Genomic DNA, 16,428 nt, shown 5'->3' with positions numbered 1-16,428 from the left:
GCGAGCGTAGTTCAGTGGTAAAACATCTCCTTGCCAAGGAGAAGATACGGGTTCGATCCCCGTCGCTCGCCAGCTTAATTTAGTAAGGTACTATGATAAAAAATTAAATCTAGTTGACTACTTAACTACTTCTATTACTTAAGTACTTATATTAAATTAAGTAGTTGTTAGTCTAGTACTGTACCCCTTCCTATCTTATGCTTCCTTTGCACCCGACTCAAAAAAAAAGAGTGCTTCGGGGGCGAAAATCTAACTTTCCAAGAAAGTTCCCTAAACCGGGGCGGGGATTCACTGAGACAAACAAGAGACAAACGGTTTTTAAAGAGGATAGGCTATGCTTTTCTTTCATTTTTTTTGCTGCCTGCCTGCTGAATAAAAAAAGAGTTGGATATAGCCCTCTACCATATCTATACAAATAGAATAGTGCGTTTATACAGATTGCTAAGTGCGGAGACGGGAATTGAACCCGTGACCTCAAGGTTATGAGCCTCGTGAGCTACCAAACCTCTCTGGACAACTGCACCGACATTTAAATCAATTTTGTCGGATCATCCGATGTGTAACACCGGTTGAACCGACGCTGTTCAAACTCATTCGTCAGATCAACCGGTGCACACTTTATCTCTTCTGCCGGCTCTGCTCATCGGTTGAACCGACGCTGTTCAAATCTGTGCGTCGGATCAACCGGTGAGTTATACCGTGCTGATTCTTGCGCTGTTTCTTCACGTATGCTTCCGCGTTACTTCTCGCTTGTTCCTAAGACTGTTTTGTGTTAGTGTAGCTCCTCTATAGCTACTCTACACTTCACCTAGGACTTGAGGGTTGGGTGCGAACTTGGGATTTTACGCCGAGCTTTCGATTGTAAGATTTTTTAATCGGCTTCCATTCACCCCCTCTGGTCGCCCTTTCGGCCCCTCAGAGGAGACCTGAATAGCAGAGTTACGGGCATAGCCAGCTTCTCCATCTGCCTGATTCACGCACAGACGTTGTTGCTTGGTGGCCATAGCACTCTTGCACCTTTGCGTCCAATATCTTCTGACGGAAGCTAGCTAGAGCCTAGAAGAGGTCACCCCTCCTATTTCATCCGCTAAAAGGCAGAACTACAAAGGCCCAACAACCGAATTCTATTGAGTTAAGTGATCTCTTAAAGTCAGAACCAATTTTAAAATCAGATGGCATCACACTTGTATTTTCGTCAAACCACGTGGGTAGATCTGCATTTTCTTTTTGTGCCTTTAGTTTGTCGTGTTCTTCGTTCGCAGTCATTCACTACAATAAACCAACCAAGAATCCGAGCAGCAGCAAGTATCTGGGGAAGACAAGTATATTTCTTAATCATATTTTATCCTAATAACTTTTGTTTATTTGCACGCTTGGCCAAAGGGCCTCTAGCTGAATTGGTTAGGAGAACCCAGCGGCACTCCTCAGGTCCTGGGTTCGACTCCCCGTGTGAGCGAATTTCAGTTTGAGGTTAAAAAAAATCCCCTCGCTGTGTCTCCCTTCGAGGATGTCCCGGCCTGTGGTAACGGTGCGGCCCAGCCTGGGGGCTGTGGCAGTGGTCGCCGGCCCAGGTTACGGTGCAGGCTTTGGGTGAGGCTGGGGTTCGGGGGTTTTCTCGGCCTGGCGTCGAGAGTTCTTCTCTGTATGATAATACCGTTGGGGCGGTCTTTCTCCAGCCGGCCGAGTTTTTTTTTATTTGCACGCTTGCATGCATTAACTGGACGGGTTTCTACTTGTTTCCCTTCACTAGAGCCGCCACATTAGGAAATTCGTTGTTGCTGCCATTGCCGGCAATTGCGCTGAGGCAGTCAACTCGTGGCTAACCATTCCTTAGTCAGATGATTAAGTGGTATAAACGGTTGCTAAACCACGGAAGGATGATTTCTGCACCGGTTTAATTAGTTTAGGGATTGATCTGCACAAATTAGAATATAAAGGATGAAACTCACATTTCTACGATACTTAAGGGGTGAAAATACACTTTTTCCGATTGATTATCCTTGTACGTGAAAACCGAATTATGTATTTAATTTTTGGGTAGTTTGCTTAGTTGCTAAACTATGGTTACGGGTGCTTAGTTGCCAAACACCAGTTGACAAATGATTTATATCTATTGAAACCATTGAGTTGAATTGGTGATAATAATTAATTTAAAACCATAGAGCGACCACCCAGAAAAATAGTGCAACCACAAGAATTATATGGCTCTGGTCTTAACTAAGTAATTGGATGTCCCTAGCTTATTAGTAGCCGGTCCAACACAGGGGGGATTGTAATGAGGTGATCGCTGCCTGCCAGGGGTGTACATATTTATTTGGTTTTTGTCACAACCTTAGGGAAGTTCGCTGACGCAGTGGCTGAAATTTTAGCGGCGGGCTTGTTAGGGAGTCCTCGAAAAGATTTTGTAGTGAATCCTTACCGCTCACCACAGAAGTGTTTATAACGATAGCTACCTCAGGCATCAAGGGAAATACGACTTATAGGTAAAGTGTGTAACCTCTGTAGAGTGTAAAACTAATATATCAGTCATGCTCACGGTCAAGAGAGGCTGGACCCTCAAATGACTTATTTAAATTAAATCTGAGATGTAATTCAATTAAATAATTGTTCCAAGTTTATTGATTACTTATTTATCTCTTTTCATAAATGTTGGAAAACTACTACAGAATTGGTCATAGCAAACGGACTATCACCAATGGCTCGAAACGAACCGGCGGTGATGCCTCATCACCGCCGGGTCCAAAGTTGGTGGCCGTAGTGGCCGTTGGGACTAGCGGTGATGATGAACATCACCACCGGTTGGTAACACAAACTGGCGGTGATGAGGTCGCCGACCATCACCGCCGGTTCCAGCCACGAGCCGGCGGCGGTGATGAGGTCGCCGACCATCACCGCCGGTTCCAGCCACGAGCCGGCGGTGACGAGGAACATCACCGCCAGTTCTTGTTATGAACAGGCGATGATGAAGCTTTACAGTGTAGCCCATGTTTTCCTTTTTCCTCAGCCCGCGCGTGCCCAAATCCCAGACCGCCAAGCTCGTCCAGTCCAGCCCCCGTGCGCCCCAATCCCCGGCGCCGCCGTCCCTGCTTGCGCCGTCCCCCGCCCCGGGCTCCAGGCGCAGCGCCGTCCCCGAGCCCCGGCGCTGCCCCCGAGTCTCGGCGCCGCCGTCCCCGAGTCCCGTCGCCGCCATCCCCGAGTCCCATCGCCGCCTCCGAGAGGAGCCGCCATCTGTGAGCCCCGGCGCCATCCCCAACCGCATGCGTCGCCGTCCCCGAGTCTCCACGCCGCCTTCGCCGCACGCGCCGCCGTCCCCGAGTCCCGGCGCCGCCAGCCGAGGGGGCTGCAGTGGACTACGAAACTCATTTAAGGCAACTTGTCAAGGATGGCGTGGATTGGAATGTCACCAGTATTTGGGATAAGCAAGATAAGTATGTTCTTAGCTACGGGATAACTTTGTCAGCTTTTCTTAATTCTTATTGATGAAATTTTGGACCTTGACCTTGCCAAACTTATACCCTCTGCTAGCAAACTTATGACTAATATACATTAAATAGCATTTGAGGGTTTTCTGATAAAATTGATCAGCAAGACTGCAACTAAACCGAAGCAGAATAGGAACTTAAATTGACCATCGATATCACCCTGGATTAACACACATGGTAAGAACTTAAATAATGCAACACATGTAGCAGCTTCTGTCAAGGACCTCTCTGTTGATTCCAAAAAACATGATGTACTGCTGTACCCTATAGGCCACATCTTCTTGAATGAATTATTGTCTCCTTTTTTGCTTGGCACAAGTATAATATAGTATGTCATGTTTGAAATTTGCCGAGGACATATTCTGCAATTTGGATTTTCAATTCTATTTAGCTAAACCAAAATGGAATCATGTTTTTCTAATTACACCCCCCCCCCCCCCCCCCCCCCGGGTCAAGGGTGGCAAGATGGAGGGCTCTTGCAGCTCCAGGACTAATTTACATTGATGTTCCAAATGTATAGGGGACTGAACGGATTGGTGGAAATGAAATATCTATCAATGGTCTTGTTATTAAGGTAATTGCCAAACAATCCCCTGTCTTTAATTGATGATGTGCAGGCAGTAGCTTTGGCTCCTCGAAAGATCAGGCAATCAGTCTCATCTGGGTATGCAATTTGGATTTGCTCTATACCCTTTCCTCAATGTTGCATTGTTGTCGGTTTGTGCAGATTTATAATCTTCTTCCATGGTACTAAATGTTTAAAACCTCTTGTATAACAGCTTGCGATTGAATTTGGAGCGGGCATTGCTGTTATTGTACTCTGCTTTGTTGATAAGAATGCATCGAGAATATCCAAGACAAGCTGGGGAATGGCTTGACCGGTGCTTCGTTTGTTGTTATCGTGGTAAGTTGCTGAACTAAAATAGCTGTGGCCTGTAGACTGTAGTATATAAGAATCTCTTGAGGTGTCAGGTTTCCATATATGGTTAAAGGATCAAGCCGCTTGCTTGATTTTCTATATGCTGTGTTATGATGGTTTTACTTAGCCCAGTGTTTTGTTTAAAAATAAAGCGGTGTGGTTTGTCTTGTCAGAATAAGTTGAATTTGTACTCAGTAGCACATTTGAAGATATTTGCATGATATACTTTCATTTATACTTTCAAAAAAAGGTATTTGCATGATATACTTTCATTTATCACAACAATTAGCTTGCCTGCACCATATTTGAAGATATTGTTCTTTCTTATTCAGTCCATATTTTTTTTCCAATTTCTATACTATCTGTGAGTTCATCTATACTTCTATAGGCAATGATGAATTCATCTATACTATCTGTGGACTTCAAATCAAATAATAATGATGGATTTCATGTTACATAGAAATCGACAAATTGTATACTCTGATAGTCTGATGGCACATTTTATTTCAGCAAGCCAATATATACAAAATTATCAATTGCTTAATTACTGCTGTTGACTAATTCAGGTACCGACCATTGATCAAGGCAATGGAATATATGGCACCGAACCAACTGAAACTTTACTGACATTTCGGTCTGACGAGGTGCTGCGTCCAAGCCACAAAAATAAACGGCAGGTAATTGTCTCATGCAGCTCATTTCATCTGTTTAGATCGATAGGAATTTGTGTGTGGCCTTGCAAGTTTTTACTTCACATCCTCTTGCTGAGAACTGAACATTTTATTCAATTTTTCTGGGTGTACTTTTGTCACAATTTAGCCTGCAAGGAATCTCTATCAGGAAACAACAAAGGAAAGATAGTCAAGGTTGGCAATCCAGTTTATGTTGGGCATTCACTTCTAATGAAGCCCCAGCCTGAATCAGGGCTTTTCAATTTCCCATGTGCAATAGACTATAGTAGCATTTAAACGGAGTTGTCAACAAAACGTGAGAAAAAGCATTTGTCATGTGTATTGTGCTCAGATTAAAAGAAACAGCTGGCTATTAAGACTATTGGATGATGCAATTAAACATTTCCCACATCACACTACTCATGAATTCTCAATCGTCTTATTATTATTTTGGACTATGGATCATATGTTATTTTTTGTATGTCTGAAATTTACCCGTAGCGTTAGCACGGGCAGCTTACTAGTGCTATACAAATGGTGCAATATTAATATATGAATATATTTTTTTTAATGGGAAAAAGGTCATCACCGCCGGTTCGAAACAACGGTTTTTGAACCGGCGGTGATGCGCCCCCCATCACCGCCCATCCCATCACCATCGACATAAATCCAACGCCCCCAAACCGTTGGTGATGCTCATTTCAAACCGGCGGTGATGGGGGGCGCTGGAGTAGTGAATATTCACTTATAGATTAGTAAGAGGTTGTTAATGTTCAATTGTTTATTTAAATTGCTTACCACTTTATAGTTTTTTCAATCAACCTTTATACATGTTTAAGCCTTGCCTGTCATTTATTTCCTATTATACATATTGTGAACCAACCATAAATATACTCACTCTTATTAAATCAACACTGCTCATCAGAATAAGTTCAATTTGAGGATATTTCAGAGGACATTTAGGAGTTCTAGGTGAGGAGTTTTCAGAGGACATTTAGGAGTTCTAAGTGTGTCCCTAATCATCTATCCGTGGAGTTTTGGTTGATCCACTACTAAAATAAATGCGAACAGAAACACTTATTTATTTATATTTGTCAAGTCAATTTGGTTTGTAATGAATAACTATGATACTTTATGACATTGCTACTGTTATTTACTTTCATGATCATATGTGTGTACTTTTGATCTTGATGCACATATAATTTACCGCTCAATTAATTTATTACTTCAAAATCGGGTGTGACGGTCAAGTTGCAAGTGGTGCGGGTGTGGGCTGCCCACCCCGCGTCCACAGGAGCCGCGACAGAAGTTGCGGGTATATGCAGCAGCCCGCATGACGCCGCTTGCTTTTGCGGGTTTATATGGCAACCCTTATATACCCATTGACAATGCTGCATAGCTGTAGCAGCTAGATTTTGCCGTAGGAATCCCTTATCTTAGGTATACATCAAGTTAGCTCACGTGTAGTTCAAGCTATACTGAGTTTGCACAAAGTGGATACCAATCATATTGAGTTACCTCCAACAAATTTCAACCAATTTCGATAAATTTTATTGTGTGATGCGAGCTTTTATTCCTAAGATCCGACTCTTGATGTGGGACCCACGTGTAGTTAAAGCTACACTTCTTGCATAAAGTAGAAACCAGTCATACCGAGTCATCTCCAACAAATTTCAGTCAATTTCGATAAAATTTTATAGTGTGAACATGAGGTTTTATTTCTAGGGTCCGGCTCTTGACGTGAAGCCCATGTATAGTTCTAGCCACTGTTTTGCACAAAGTAGCTGTCAGTCATACTGAGTCATCTCCAGCAAATTTCAATCCATTTCGATAAAATTTTAGTGTGAACACTAGGTTTTATTTCCAGGGTCCGATTCTTGACGTAGGGTGACCCACGTGTAAGTATGGTCACACTGCTTTGCACAGAGTAGCTACCAGTCATACTGAGTCATGTCTAATAAATAAAAATCAATTCCGATAAAATTTTATAGTGTGAGTGCAAGGTTTTATTTTTAGGGGTCCAGCTCTTAATAACATGAAATCCACATATAATTCTAGCCACACTGTTTTGCACAGAGTTGACGGTCATACTAAGTCATCTCTAACAAATTTCAGTCAATTTTGATAAATTCATATTGTGAACGCGTGATTTTTAATTTACCCCACTAGCAGGCGTATCGCAAGCTATGCATGCGTGTAGCGCACCGTAATGGACATAGTGCGGCTATGTGGATAAGCAGGCTATTGCGGTTTATCTGCTTAAGCCCGCTTCAGCAAAGTGGGCTATGATGCAAAATTATGTGGGTTTGTGGCGCTACCTAACCCAACGGGTTGGCAGAATGCCCCGTGCTGCTTGCATCCTGATGTGACGGTGATGATGATAATATTGTGTGAGTGATATGTCTGTTTGGTGTTTTTGCTCATTGATCATTATTAGTTATTACGAGGCATAACAAGTACGTTTGGGGATTGTTTTCATGTTCATTAATTTAGATCATCTATCTATTATCTTAATACAATAGTGTTAAAAGAAGCTACCATGTTCCAAGAGGGTCTAGAAATTCTCACATTAATCTAAAAAAGAGAAAGATTTACACCGTTGGATTTTACGAAGATCTAACGGTCTATATTATTATGAAGAATTTATATCTGACATAAAAAATCTGTATTGAATAAAAATTTGGTATTTCCTATTTAGATATGGACTCTATTGTTTTTGGACGTAAACAGGTATACACGGACTAGGACTCATCTCTTCCTAAGGAATCCCAAAAAGATGCCTTTGAATAAACAAATAATGAATCCCCTAATCTACAGAGCGAGTACAGTACAATAAGTAAAGTGAAGTATTAGAGGTACAAACGCGCAATGCTGAGTCTACGGGTGACCGTAAGTTTCGAAACTTACGGTCGACCCCTGCATCGCCCACTGGCCCCCTTCCTTCTCCAGAGAAACTTTCCCCCTTCCTCCATCCATCCGGGCTGCCTCCTCCCCTGCCCAACAGGCCCGGCCCCGTGCGCGCGGCGCGGCTTCCTGTGCCCCCCGGCGTTGGAGAGTGGGCCAGATCTGCATCAGCCGCCGGCGCCAAGCGACCTCGCCTCCCTCACCTCTCGCCGCGAGCCCCCCCTTTCTCTGGATCCGACCGCGGGCGTGGCTTCCTCCCCCTCCCCCTTCCTCTCTCCCCTTTGCTTAATCTGTCCATGGCGCGGCAGGAGGCCGGAGGCGCGGCGGGACCTGCGGCGGGAGGCGCGGGCCGGCGGCGGGAGGCGGCGCGGCGGGACCTGCGGCGGGAGGCGGGAGGCGCGGGCCGGCGGCCGGAGGCGCGGCGGAAGGCGGGCGCCGGCCAAGCCAGATCCAGCTTTTTTTTTGCAAAAATTTTTCAACAATTTTTTTGAATTCCTTTTGATTTTTCGGATGAATATTTTTTTAATGATGCAAAAAAAAATTCTTTGAAATTTTTCTGCTCTCCAATTTTTTTTCTTTGAAATTTTTCTGCTCTCCAATTTTTTTTCTTGAAATTTTTTTCTGCTCTCCTATTTTGCTTGAAATGTTTTTTTGGTCTCCAAAATTTTTCTTGTATTTTTTTAATTTTTTTAATCAGAAAATGACAAAAAAATTTCTATAAATAGAAAAAAAACAACGGTCAGAATATCGACCGTAGGGAAGGGGTCCCTACGGTTGACCGTAAATTAGCGTGGCCCGTACAAACGCATGGAGTAGTTTTTTCAGCTGGTATAAGTTCGTCAAAAAAGTCATAGGGCCCAACAAAAACTTAACAATCCTACTACATGCCACTCGCCACCATAATCAAATCTCGGCAAATAATTAGCCAGATGCCTGAAGAAAAGATTGTAAAGCATGAGTCTACATCTATCAGTGAAGTTAAAAATTGCCTTCCTCCACAATGCAATATGAGGATATATTTGCCACCACATTCGTCCAAAGAATGTAGAAATTCTCATGTTAATCAAGAAAATATGAGAATATACACCATTAGATTTTTATAAAGATCTAACGGCGCCTGAAGAGTCCATGTTCAATACGCCATGTCGAACATGATTAATAAATAACTATATTCATAATGTAAAAAGTAAAGAAGATTAGTATTTGAATTCTATGCCATTAATTTTATGGATTAAATTATGATGGTGTTTACTAATCTAAAGAGTCCATATCAAGTACCACTAATATAACTTTGGAATTAAAAATTTTAAAAGATAGAACATGATCAAAGGATCATACTGAATACGATGAGTAGGTAACTAAATTTGGAATTAAAAAAAAAAGAAAATAGCAGTTGACCAAGAGTCCATATCAAATACAATTATTAAATAGCTAAATTCAAATTTATAAAAACTTAAAAATAGCAGTTGACCAAAGAGTCCATATATATCGAATATGACTAATAAATAGATAGATTTAAGAAATATAAAATAGGGAAAATAGTTGTTTTGCATATCGAGTAAGAAGCAACTTAAGAAGGAAAAATAACTTTTTGTAAAGTTACACCAAATACATAAAAATAAAGTGGCCTCACCAATGAAGCCAAATGAAATCCCGAAACGGCTTAAAATGAGAGGAGAAAGAATAGCTTTATGGACTTCTCCTGCCTCTTTAAGTTCTAAAGTGTTCTCAAAATTACCACATTAGCACCAAGAAGCTGCTTTCAGTTTCGGCTCCATCAAAATATGATTTCAGCATTGAAGTCAAAACTAAAGCAATTTTAGAAACAGATGAGGTCCAACCAAACAGATTAATAGCGTGCAATTGAGGAGTGTGTTAACAACTCTGAAAAATCATTAGAATAATAATGATGGAGAAGCACATTGAATAACATTAACTTACAGTGAACAACTATGAGTAAAAGAAAATAGAGAAAAAAATTAACACGAGTCAGATTTCGAGACAATGATGATAGGAATAGAGGATGGCGAGCTTAAGAAGATGACTGTACCTTAGCAATAGTAAATGATAGTCATGACGGGAAAGATGCAACAGTTTTACGACAATATAGATGTATGTATGCATAAAATTTGAGGATTAAAGATGGTAGAATAAAAAAGTTAGCTAGCCACGCTATTTGCGCGGGACACCTCGCTAGTTTTCTGTTACCGTTCAGTTGTGTTAGTATGTGACGCATTGAATCACAACTGCACGCGCACACGAGCTCTCAAGTAAGTCAAGTTTATGGATAATGAACGGTTCATCTATCGCGAGCGTTTTGTTACATTGCTTTGGGCTGCGATTTGGTTCGGCTTTCTTGAGGGGTTTCCGTGCTAGGACACGTCTGAGCAACTCTAATCTCTCACTTGAGCACCACGAACCTGAAGTTTTCCCCGATTCGTTCCTCACCTAGGGTTAGCTCGAATATTCTGAAATTGGTGAAAAAATCTCGATTCTTTTGAGTGTTCTCGGTTGGAATAGATTGCGTGTGACCTAGCGAGGCTGTGGTTCAAAACTTGTTTCAATCGGATATGATTTGGCTTGGTTTGGAGTTTTCGGAAGAGCTCTGCTTGCATGCGCACGTTTTCTGTTCGTGCACGCAGTCTAGCTAGCGTCGGGTCTCCAGTGCTGCAGAGCTTTGAGTGCTAGGCTCATCTGTCGCTTCCATGTGCATCTGTTTGATTGCTTGATCTGCTCTTCAATCCGGCACCTTGTTGCTGTTTCACTCGCTGCGCGAATTTCGCTTTGAAGGCTGCAGCTTGGCATTTCTTTTTCAGCTTGTGAAGTTCGTCTCACAGAAGCAGCTTGACGTGGGTTTTAGATCCAAGTTTCGATCTTGAACAATAAGCGAAAGCTGAAAGCACCAGGTAGTTGTGCTCTTTCTAATTTTGGTTCAATCGCAGCTTACTGCTCGAGCTTGAATTGGTTATTGTGCAGTAGCCACAGCAGACCAGTGCAACGGAGGCTCGTTGGCTTCTGTCCCAGTGTCCCTAACTGAATGTTTCGATAGGCCGCAGGTGTAATTTTTTCTGTACAGGTTCAGATTGTAAGGTTGCAACTCTGACAGATGATTATCTTGACATGGCTTTACTGCTCGAGCTTGAATTGGTTATTGTGCAGTAGCCACAGCAGTTCTGTATTCTTTTCTCTGTCTTTCGGTGTAGCAATGAGGCTTTGGGCATCAGGCTCAGATCGTGCAGCGATTCAGAGGTGTTTGTAACTTGACAGATTCAGATCGACAAGAGCAATGTATCAGCTCAGCTTGTCAGGTTTATACTAGCTTCTAGTACTAATGATGGACAAGAGCAATGTATCAGCTCAGCAATGTACTAGCTTCTAGCTTTCTTGAGCATCTCTGCTGTCTGTATCGTGAAGCAAATTAGATGGACAAGATCCGCTAAGCTCAGCTAATGATAATCGTGTGAAAGGTCTTTTAATTTCTTTTTTAATAAAAGTACTTCTTGCTCAAGGATATTTCTTGTTTACCTTTTTCTTTGGTTCTGTTTACTTGAGAAGCTCGGCACAGTAACAATTTCTTTTGTGTGGCTGTTTCATGACCCTGTTAGAGCTCTTGTAGACTCAAGCATCTTTTCTATTCATGTTTGAGCTTCTCTTTGGATGGTAGCACTAATTTATATGGATTGCCATACTTATTAGTTGTGTTATTTTTAGCTGATTAATCAGCTTGTGCTCTGATCCATCCTGTTGCATTTTGCTTCCGCTTTGATTTGAGCTTTGCGTCGAGCTTTCCTAACCAATCCTAAAATGAGCTCGTCACGAGTTGTCTTGTGTCACCTTGGCGATTAGAAGAGGTATGCCGGGTTAAATTCAGTACATAAATTTTATTCTCTCAGAATTTTTAAAGGCTCATTCATCCTCTGGTCGTCCGTTCTGATCCTTCAAGAGGCTTAGTTCAGCGAATCCGTGCCACTGCACTTTTTTCTGTCGCATTTTTATGACCAAATGTAAGTTCATTAGAATAAAAAGTCTCATGGCCAAATAAAACATATAAGCAGAGGACCAGCGCGGTGGTATGACTCCATGCTCCTCCCAAAATGGCAGCTGCCAGGGTTGGAATCCCGGTGACGTGGTGGCCGGCGTCCGGAGCTGTTTTCACCCCTCAAGCAACAGGCAACTGAAATGTGTAAAAGGCTAAATACCATGGCGGCGGCTACATGGCGTACACGGCTGGGCAACCGTGGCTGGTGACGTGGTGGCCGACGTCCTGGCCCTGTTTTCGCCACGCAAGCTTACAGGCAAGTGAACTGTATAGAAGGCTAAATACATAGAAGATGAACAAACCAAGTATTCGCTTAATGGCAGTTGGTAGGTGGCTAGGTGCCATGCTTCCTACTTTAGAGGATCCAGGTTTGATTCTTGGCGTCTTCATTTTTTTTTGTTTCCTGTTTTTTCTTCAGAATTTTCCTTTTTTTTCATATGGAACATGATAATTTTTAATTTGTTGTTCATGACGAATTTGCTGAAATGTCACGGTGTCGTGGGCCGGATTGTAATGAAATTGATAGAACATCATGATTTTTAGGCTTGGTATCCACAACTACAAATTCATGACGTTCACTGAAAATGATCATATATCATCAATTACATATATGGCCCAGACAGTATCATAAGTTCATAACTGCTTAGAAGTTTCAACAACTATAAGCTGCAAATCACCATTTAAAACTTTCTCGTGAGAGAAGCACTCACAAAAACCCTGTCACCAACAAGGTAAGTGTGGTGTGGGCTTCCTGGGGTCAGTTGCTTCTCCAAAGTCCTCACAAGCTCATCCATAGAATCGCTGGACAGTCCGAAATGCTGCACTATCATTGGCTCGAATACAGCTCTCATGGCACGCGCCTGTTCGTTTGGCTCAGTCAAGCTTTTCACCACCTGATGCACCTGCATCTCATTGATCTCGAAGGAACCTTCATCTTGTATGATCTCCCGCAATTCGACATCCGTAGGCCCGTACATCGGTAAGTAGAAACAATCAAGCATTTCTCTGCTGATTAAACCCTGCTCATCAGAACATTATATGTCAATTGAATATGGCGAAACCATATAATTTTGATCAGCTAAGATTACCAAATTTGTACCAACGAAAAAAAGTAATAAAGTGAAAGAAATGTACACACCCTTGAGGCCATATCGTTTAATGGGATAATTATAGTATCCCAAGGTGTAATGCACAGATAGTCACGAGTACCCATAACGGAAACCACCATCCGACCCCCAGAGACCAATTCTTGAGCCCTCAATTTCAGGAGAAGTGTGAAATCCTTTCTGAATTGTTCACGATAAGCTTGAATGACCAAGGGAGGCCTTGCTCGCCTAAGACCCTCGTCCTCGTCATACATAGGGATCATGTTACTCTTCAGTTCTTTAGGTACCTGTTGTTACATATGTAAGTTACACTTCTTGAGTTGATAATAATCACATACTTCCTCTGTTCTAAATTTTTAGTCGTTCTAGTTTTTCTTACATATATTTTGCTATGCATCTAGAAAAGCTAAAACAACGAATAATTTAGGATCGAGGGTGTATATAGCTGATATTGCTTATTTATTACCTCTGATGTCCAATGCAGGCTGTTGGAAGATACAATTAGATCCAGGAAGTTGTTAGGGAAGAGCCTCTTGTAGAACGATCCAGGCACAATGCCAGTTGTAAGAAGCAAGCCAGAACTTTGGGTGCTTTGCTGAAATGAGTCAAGGCGCTTCGCAACATCGTTGAAGTCATTGTCAGGGAGGTCGTTCAAAAGCACGCGGACCTCTAGGGGTCCCTGATCATGCTGTGCAGCTTGGCGATGATGGAGAACTGCATCAACGGCAGTCGAGACTAGCGCTAGCGCGTTAGGGCCAGCGGAGCAGCCCAAGTCGGCGATCACCATGCTGTTGGGGACATCGGTAGATTTCATGTTCAACAAGCCTCTGACAGCCTCCTCGATGGCAGGTTTCATCCAGCTTTGCGCTGCACTCTGCAAGCAAAACATGCACCATTCAGACTTGTAATGAGCAGAACCAGAGAACACTCACTGCTGCAGCCAAGGAGCAATGTATTCCAACAAATTTTGCAGGTTAGAACAGTAGTTTAGTTTGCCGAATCCAAGATTTCACACCAAATCATCAGAAGAAAATACAAAGGCTTGCAATGAAAGGTTTAAGCAGGGAAAGAGTTTATGAGCTGGGAGGAGACCTGAACAGCAGAGTTAAGAGCATAGCCTGCTTCTCCATCAGCCTGATTCATGCACAGACGTTGTTGCTTGGTGGCCATAGCGTCCTTGTGCCTTTGCGTCCAAGATCTTCTGATGGGAATCTAGCTAGAGCCTAGAGGTCACCCTTCCTATTTAATCGGCTAAAAGTCAGAACTGTACAAAGGCCCAAGTCCCAACAACCAAATTCTATTTGATTTAAGTCATCTCTGGGTCATCCAACCAATTTTAAAATCACATGGCATCACACCTGTATACTATGTATTTTCAAATCAAACCACTTGGGTAGATCTGCATTTTTTTTTTCTGTGCCTTAGTTTGCCGTGTTCTTGGTTCGCAGTCATTCATTACAATAAACATGTCAATAATGACTTGCTATCTATAGTGTATCATTTTTCAACTCTTACAGATCGATCTCACCCTAGTACTATTCAAGACTGAATAAGAGAATGAGAAGTCACATGTTTTTCTACATTACCGTGCTATAATACGCAAGGGAAGGAAGATGATTACTTGACGAGCGATAAGCAACCGATCAGCTTTTGGTTTGTTCACTAATCAACTGAGGTCAGCAATGTATCCTTTGGCTGAATACCGTTCTTCTTTTTCCCTTTATAAATAATCTGTCCAATAATTGTCACCGGCTGCCGTACTTGTCTCGGCCTGCCGATCGTCACATGCGTGCTAAATGTCAACAGTACAAAGCCTGCAATTTCAGTCCTGTTTGGTTCCCTAGCATAACTTGTGCTAGAGAACTTTGACCGTTAATTATTGATATTAAATAAAAACAATTTGTAAAACTAATTTCACATTTCTGCGCTGCGCTAGGAGCTCTGAAAAATCTAATGAGACCTTTGATCGCGTGATTAGAGAATGGTACTGTAGCATCACTGAAGCCAATCATTAATTAATTAACTTCATTAGATTCGTCGCGAAAAATTACACACATTCCTAAAGATGTTTCGCAAATACACTTCATTAAGTACTTCATACATGCGAGATTTTTTTTCGGGGAACATGCATTCTAGGAACTAGAACAATCCAAACAGGGCCTTCTTTGACCGCAGTGCTTTCTAGAGACTCCCAAAATTTAACTATAATTCCTGCAAACTACTCACTTCATTAAATAAAGAGAGTAATTATTCTACTTTTGAAGTTTGATCAGGTTTATAGAGAAATAATTTCAAACACTAATAACACCAAATAGATACACTATCAAACTTTATTTGATGATAAATTCCTTCTATGCCATTCAAAATTGTGCTCATCTCTTTGTGCTATCAAAAATTACAGGTCCCTTCCGTACCATTGATTCTGAATATCCCCTTGAATGCCACCACCGTGTGAATTTCATACTGTTCTGCGGCGGTGGCTGGTTAAAAGAGCCCGTGGGCCTGCGGAACAGGCGCGGCGCCTGGCCCTGGTCCGAACCGAGATGTGCGGCCATGCCGCCATGCCGGCATGTGCAAAGCGCAGGCCGTCCTCGACGCAGAGTGCAGCGGGCCAGCGGCGGCGGCGCCGCCTTGTCCGAGTCGTCGGCACACCCCCGCGTCGGTCTCTTGGTTCGTGCAGCTTCCCCCGCCTACATAGGGTGGTGCAATTTTGAACGACACATAAGGAATGAGTATAATTTTGAATAGTATAGAAGTAATTTTTTCATGCTTATTTGGTGTCATAAATGTCGACATTTTTGTCAATAAATTTGATCGAACTTGAAATACGAACTTAAAATAATTTGATTTAGAACAACACTAAATTTGCATTCTTTTTTCATTGAGGGAGTACCTCTGTACTATTCCAAAGCAAATCATCATGTGGACGATTTAGTTATGGTCGTGTGGGAATGCGTACATAGACCTGTCCGAGCAGTACTAAAATCAACGTGAATTAGGATGTGTTTGGATGCATTAGCGCTTTTTGTTTGGCTCAAATTTAGGAGCTTGCGTTGGGCCTGCCGTTAGTAAAATGTAATGCATCAGACCCACCTTATGTAGAATGTAATGCCTCACAGGGACATGAATTTACGAAATAAGATGCCTTGGATGCAAGAAAGCATAAAAAAGTCGCGAATCCAATTCTGCGGCCGATCGCTCCCAGCGAGTCCAACGATCGATCTACTCCTACCATTTTGCTGTCCCCACGTGGGACCTGCTGCAGAAATTAGTTACCACAACTCGAGCCCCCTGATGGCCAAACACA

General features: G+C 42.4%; 1 protein-coding gene, 1 long non-coding RNA gene and 1 other non-coding gene across 3 annotated transcripts; 2 read left to right on the top strand and 1 right to left on the bottom strand.

Annotated features, from left to right (window-relative positions):
- On the top strand, positions 1-71 carry TRNAG-GCC. Its single transcript has one exon. It is a non-coding gene; the product is annotated as a tRNA-Gly (tRNA).
- A 3,014-nt stretch (positions 72-3,085) lies between these two features.
- On the top strand, positions 3,086-5,499 carry LOC120711744. The gene is made up of 5 exons (XR_005690464.1): positions 3,086-3,428; positions 4,003-4,056; positions 4,262-4,386; positions 4,968-5,078; positions 5,221-5,499. It is a non-coding gene; the product is annotated as an uncharacterized LOC120711744 (long non-coding RNA).
- A 7,070-nt stretch (positions 5,500-12,569) lies between these two features.
- Positions 12,570-14,402, bottom strand: LOC120713917 (probable jasmonic acid carboxyl methyltransferase 1). Its single transcript, XM_039999877.1, has 4 exons — positions 14,214-14,402; positions 13,588-13,995; positions 13,154-13,408; positions 12,570-13,034 (listed from the first exon to the last, which is right to left on the bottom strand). Exons 1-4 carry the CDS (start codon positions 14,289-14,291, stop codon positions 12,696-12,698), a joined length of 1,080 nt encoding a protein of 359 aa, XP_039855811.1. The 5' UTR covers positions 14,292-14,402; the 3' UTR covers positions 12,570-12,695.
- Positions 14,403-16,428: the final 2,026 nt, after the last annotated feature.

This window comes from Panicum virgatum, chromosome 6K, assembly GCF_016808335.1.
Source record: "Panicum virgatum strain AP13 chromosome 6K, P.virgatum_v5, whole genome shotgun sequence".
In the NCBI taxonomy this organism is placed as follows: Eukaryota; Viridiplantae; Streptophyta; class Magnoliopsida; order Poales; family Poaceae; genus Panicum; species Panicum virgatum.
The sequence above is the reverse complement of the archived record's forward strand: the minus strand, read 5'-3'. Positions and strand labels throughout refer to the sequence as shown.

Coding starts and splice junctions, on each gene's coding strand:
- LOC120713917 (XM_039999877.1), bottom strand. CDS start 14,291: ATGGCCACCAAGCAACAACGTCTGTGCATGAATCAGGCTGATGGAGAA. Junction 13,996..14,213: donor CTCTTAACTCTGCTGTTCAG/GTCTCCTCCCAG, acceptor TTTTGCTTGCAG/AGTGCAGCGCAAAGCTGGAT. Junction 13,035..13,153: donor TAAACGATATGGCCTCAAGG/GTGTGTACATTT, acceptor TCTGATGAGCAG/GGTTTAATCAGCAGAGAAAT.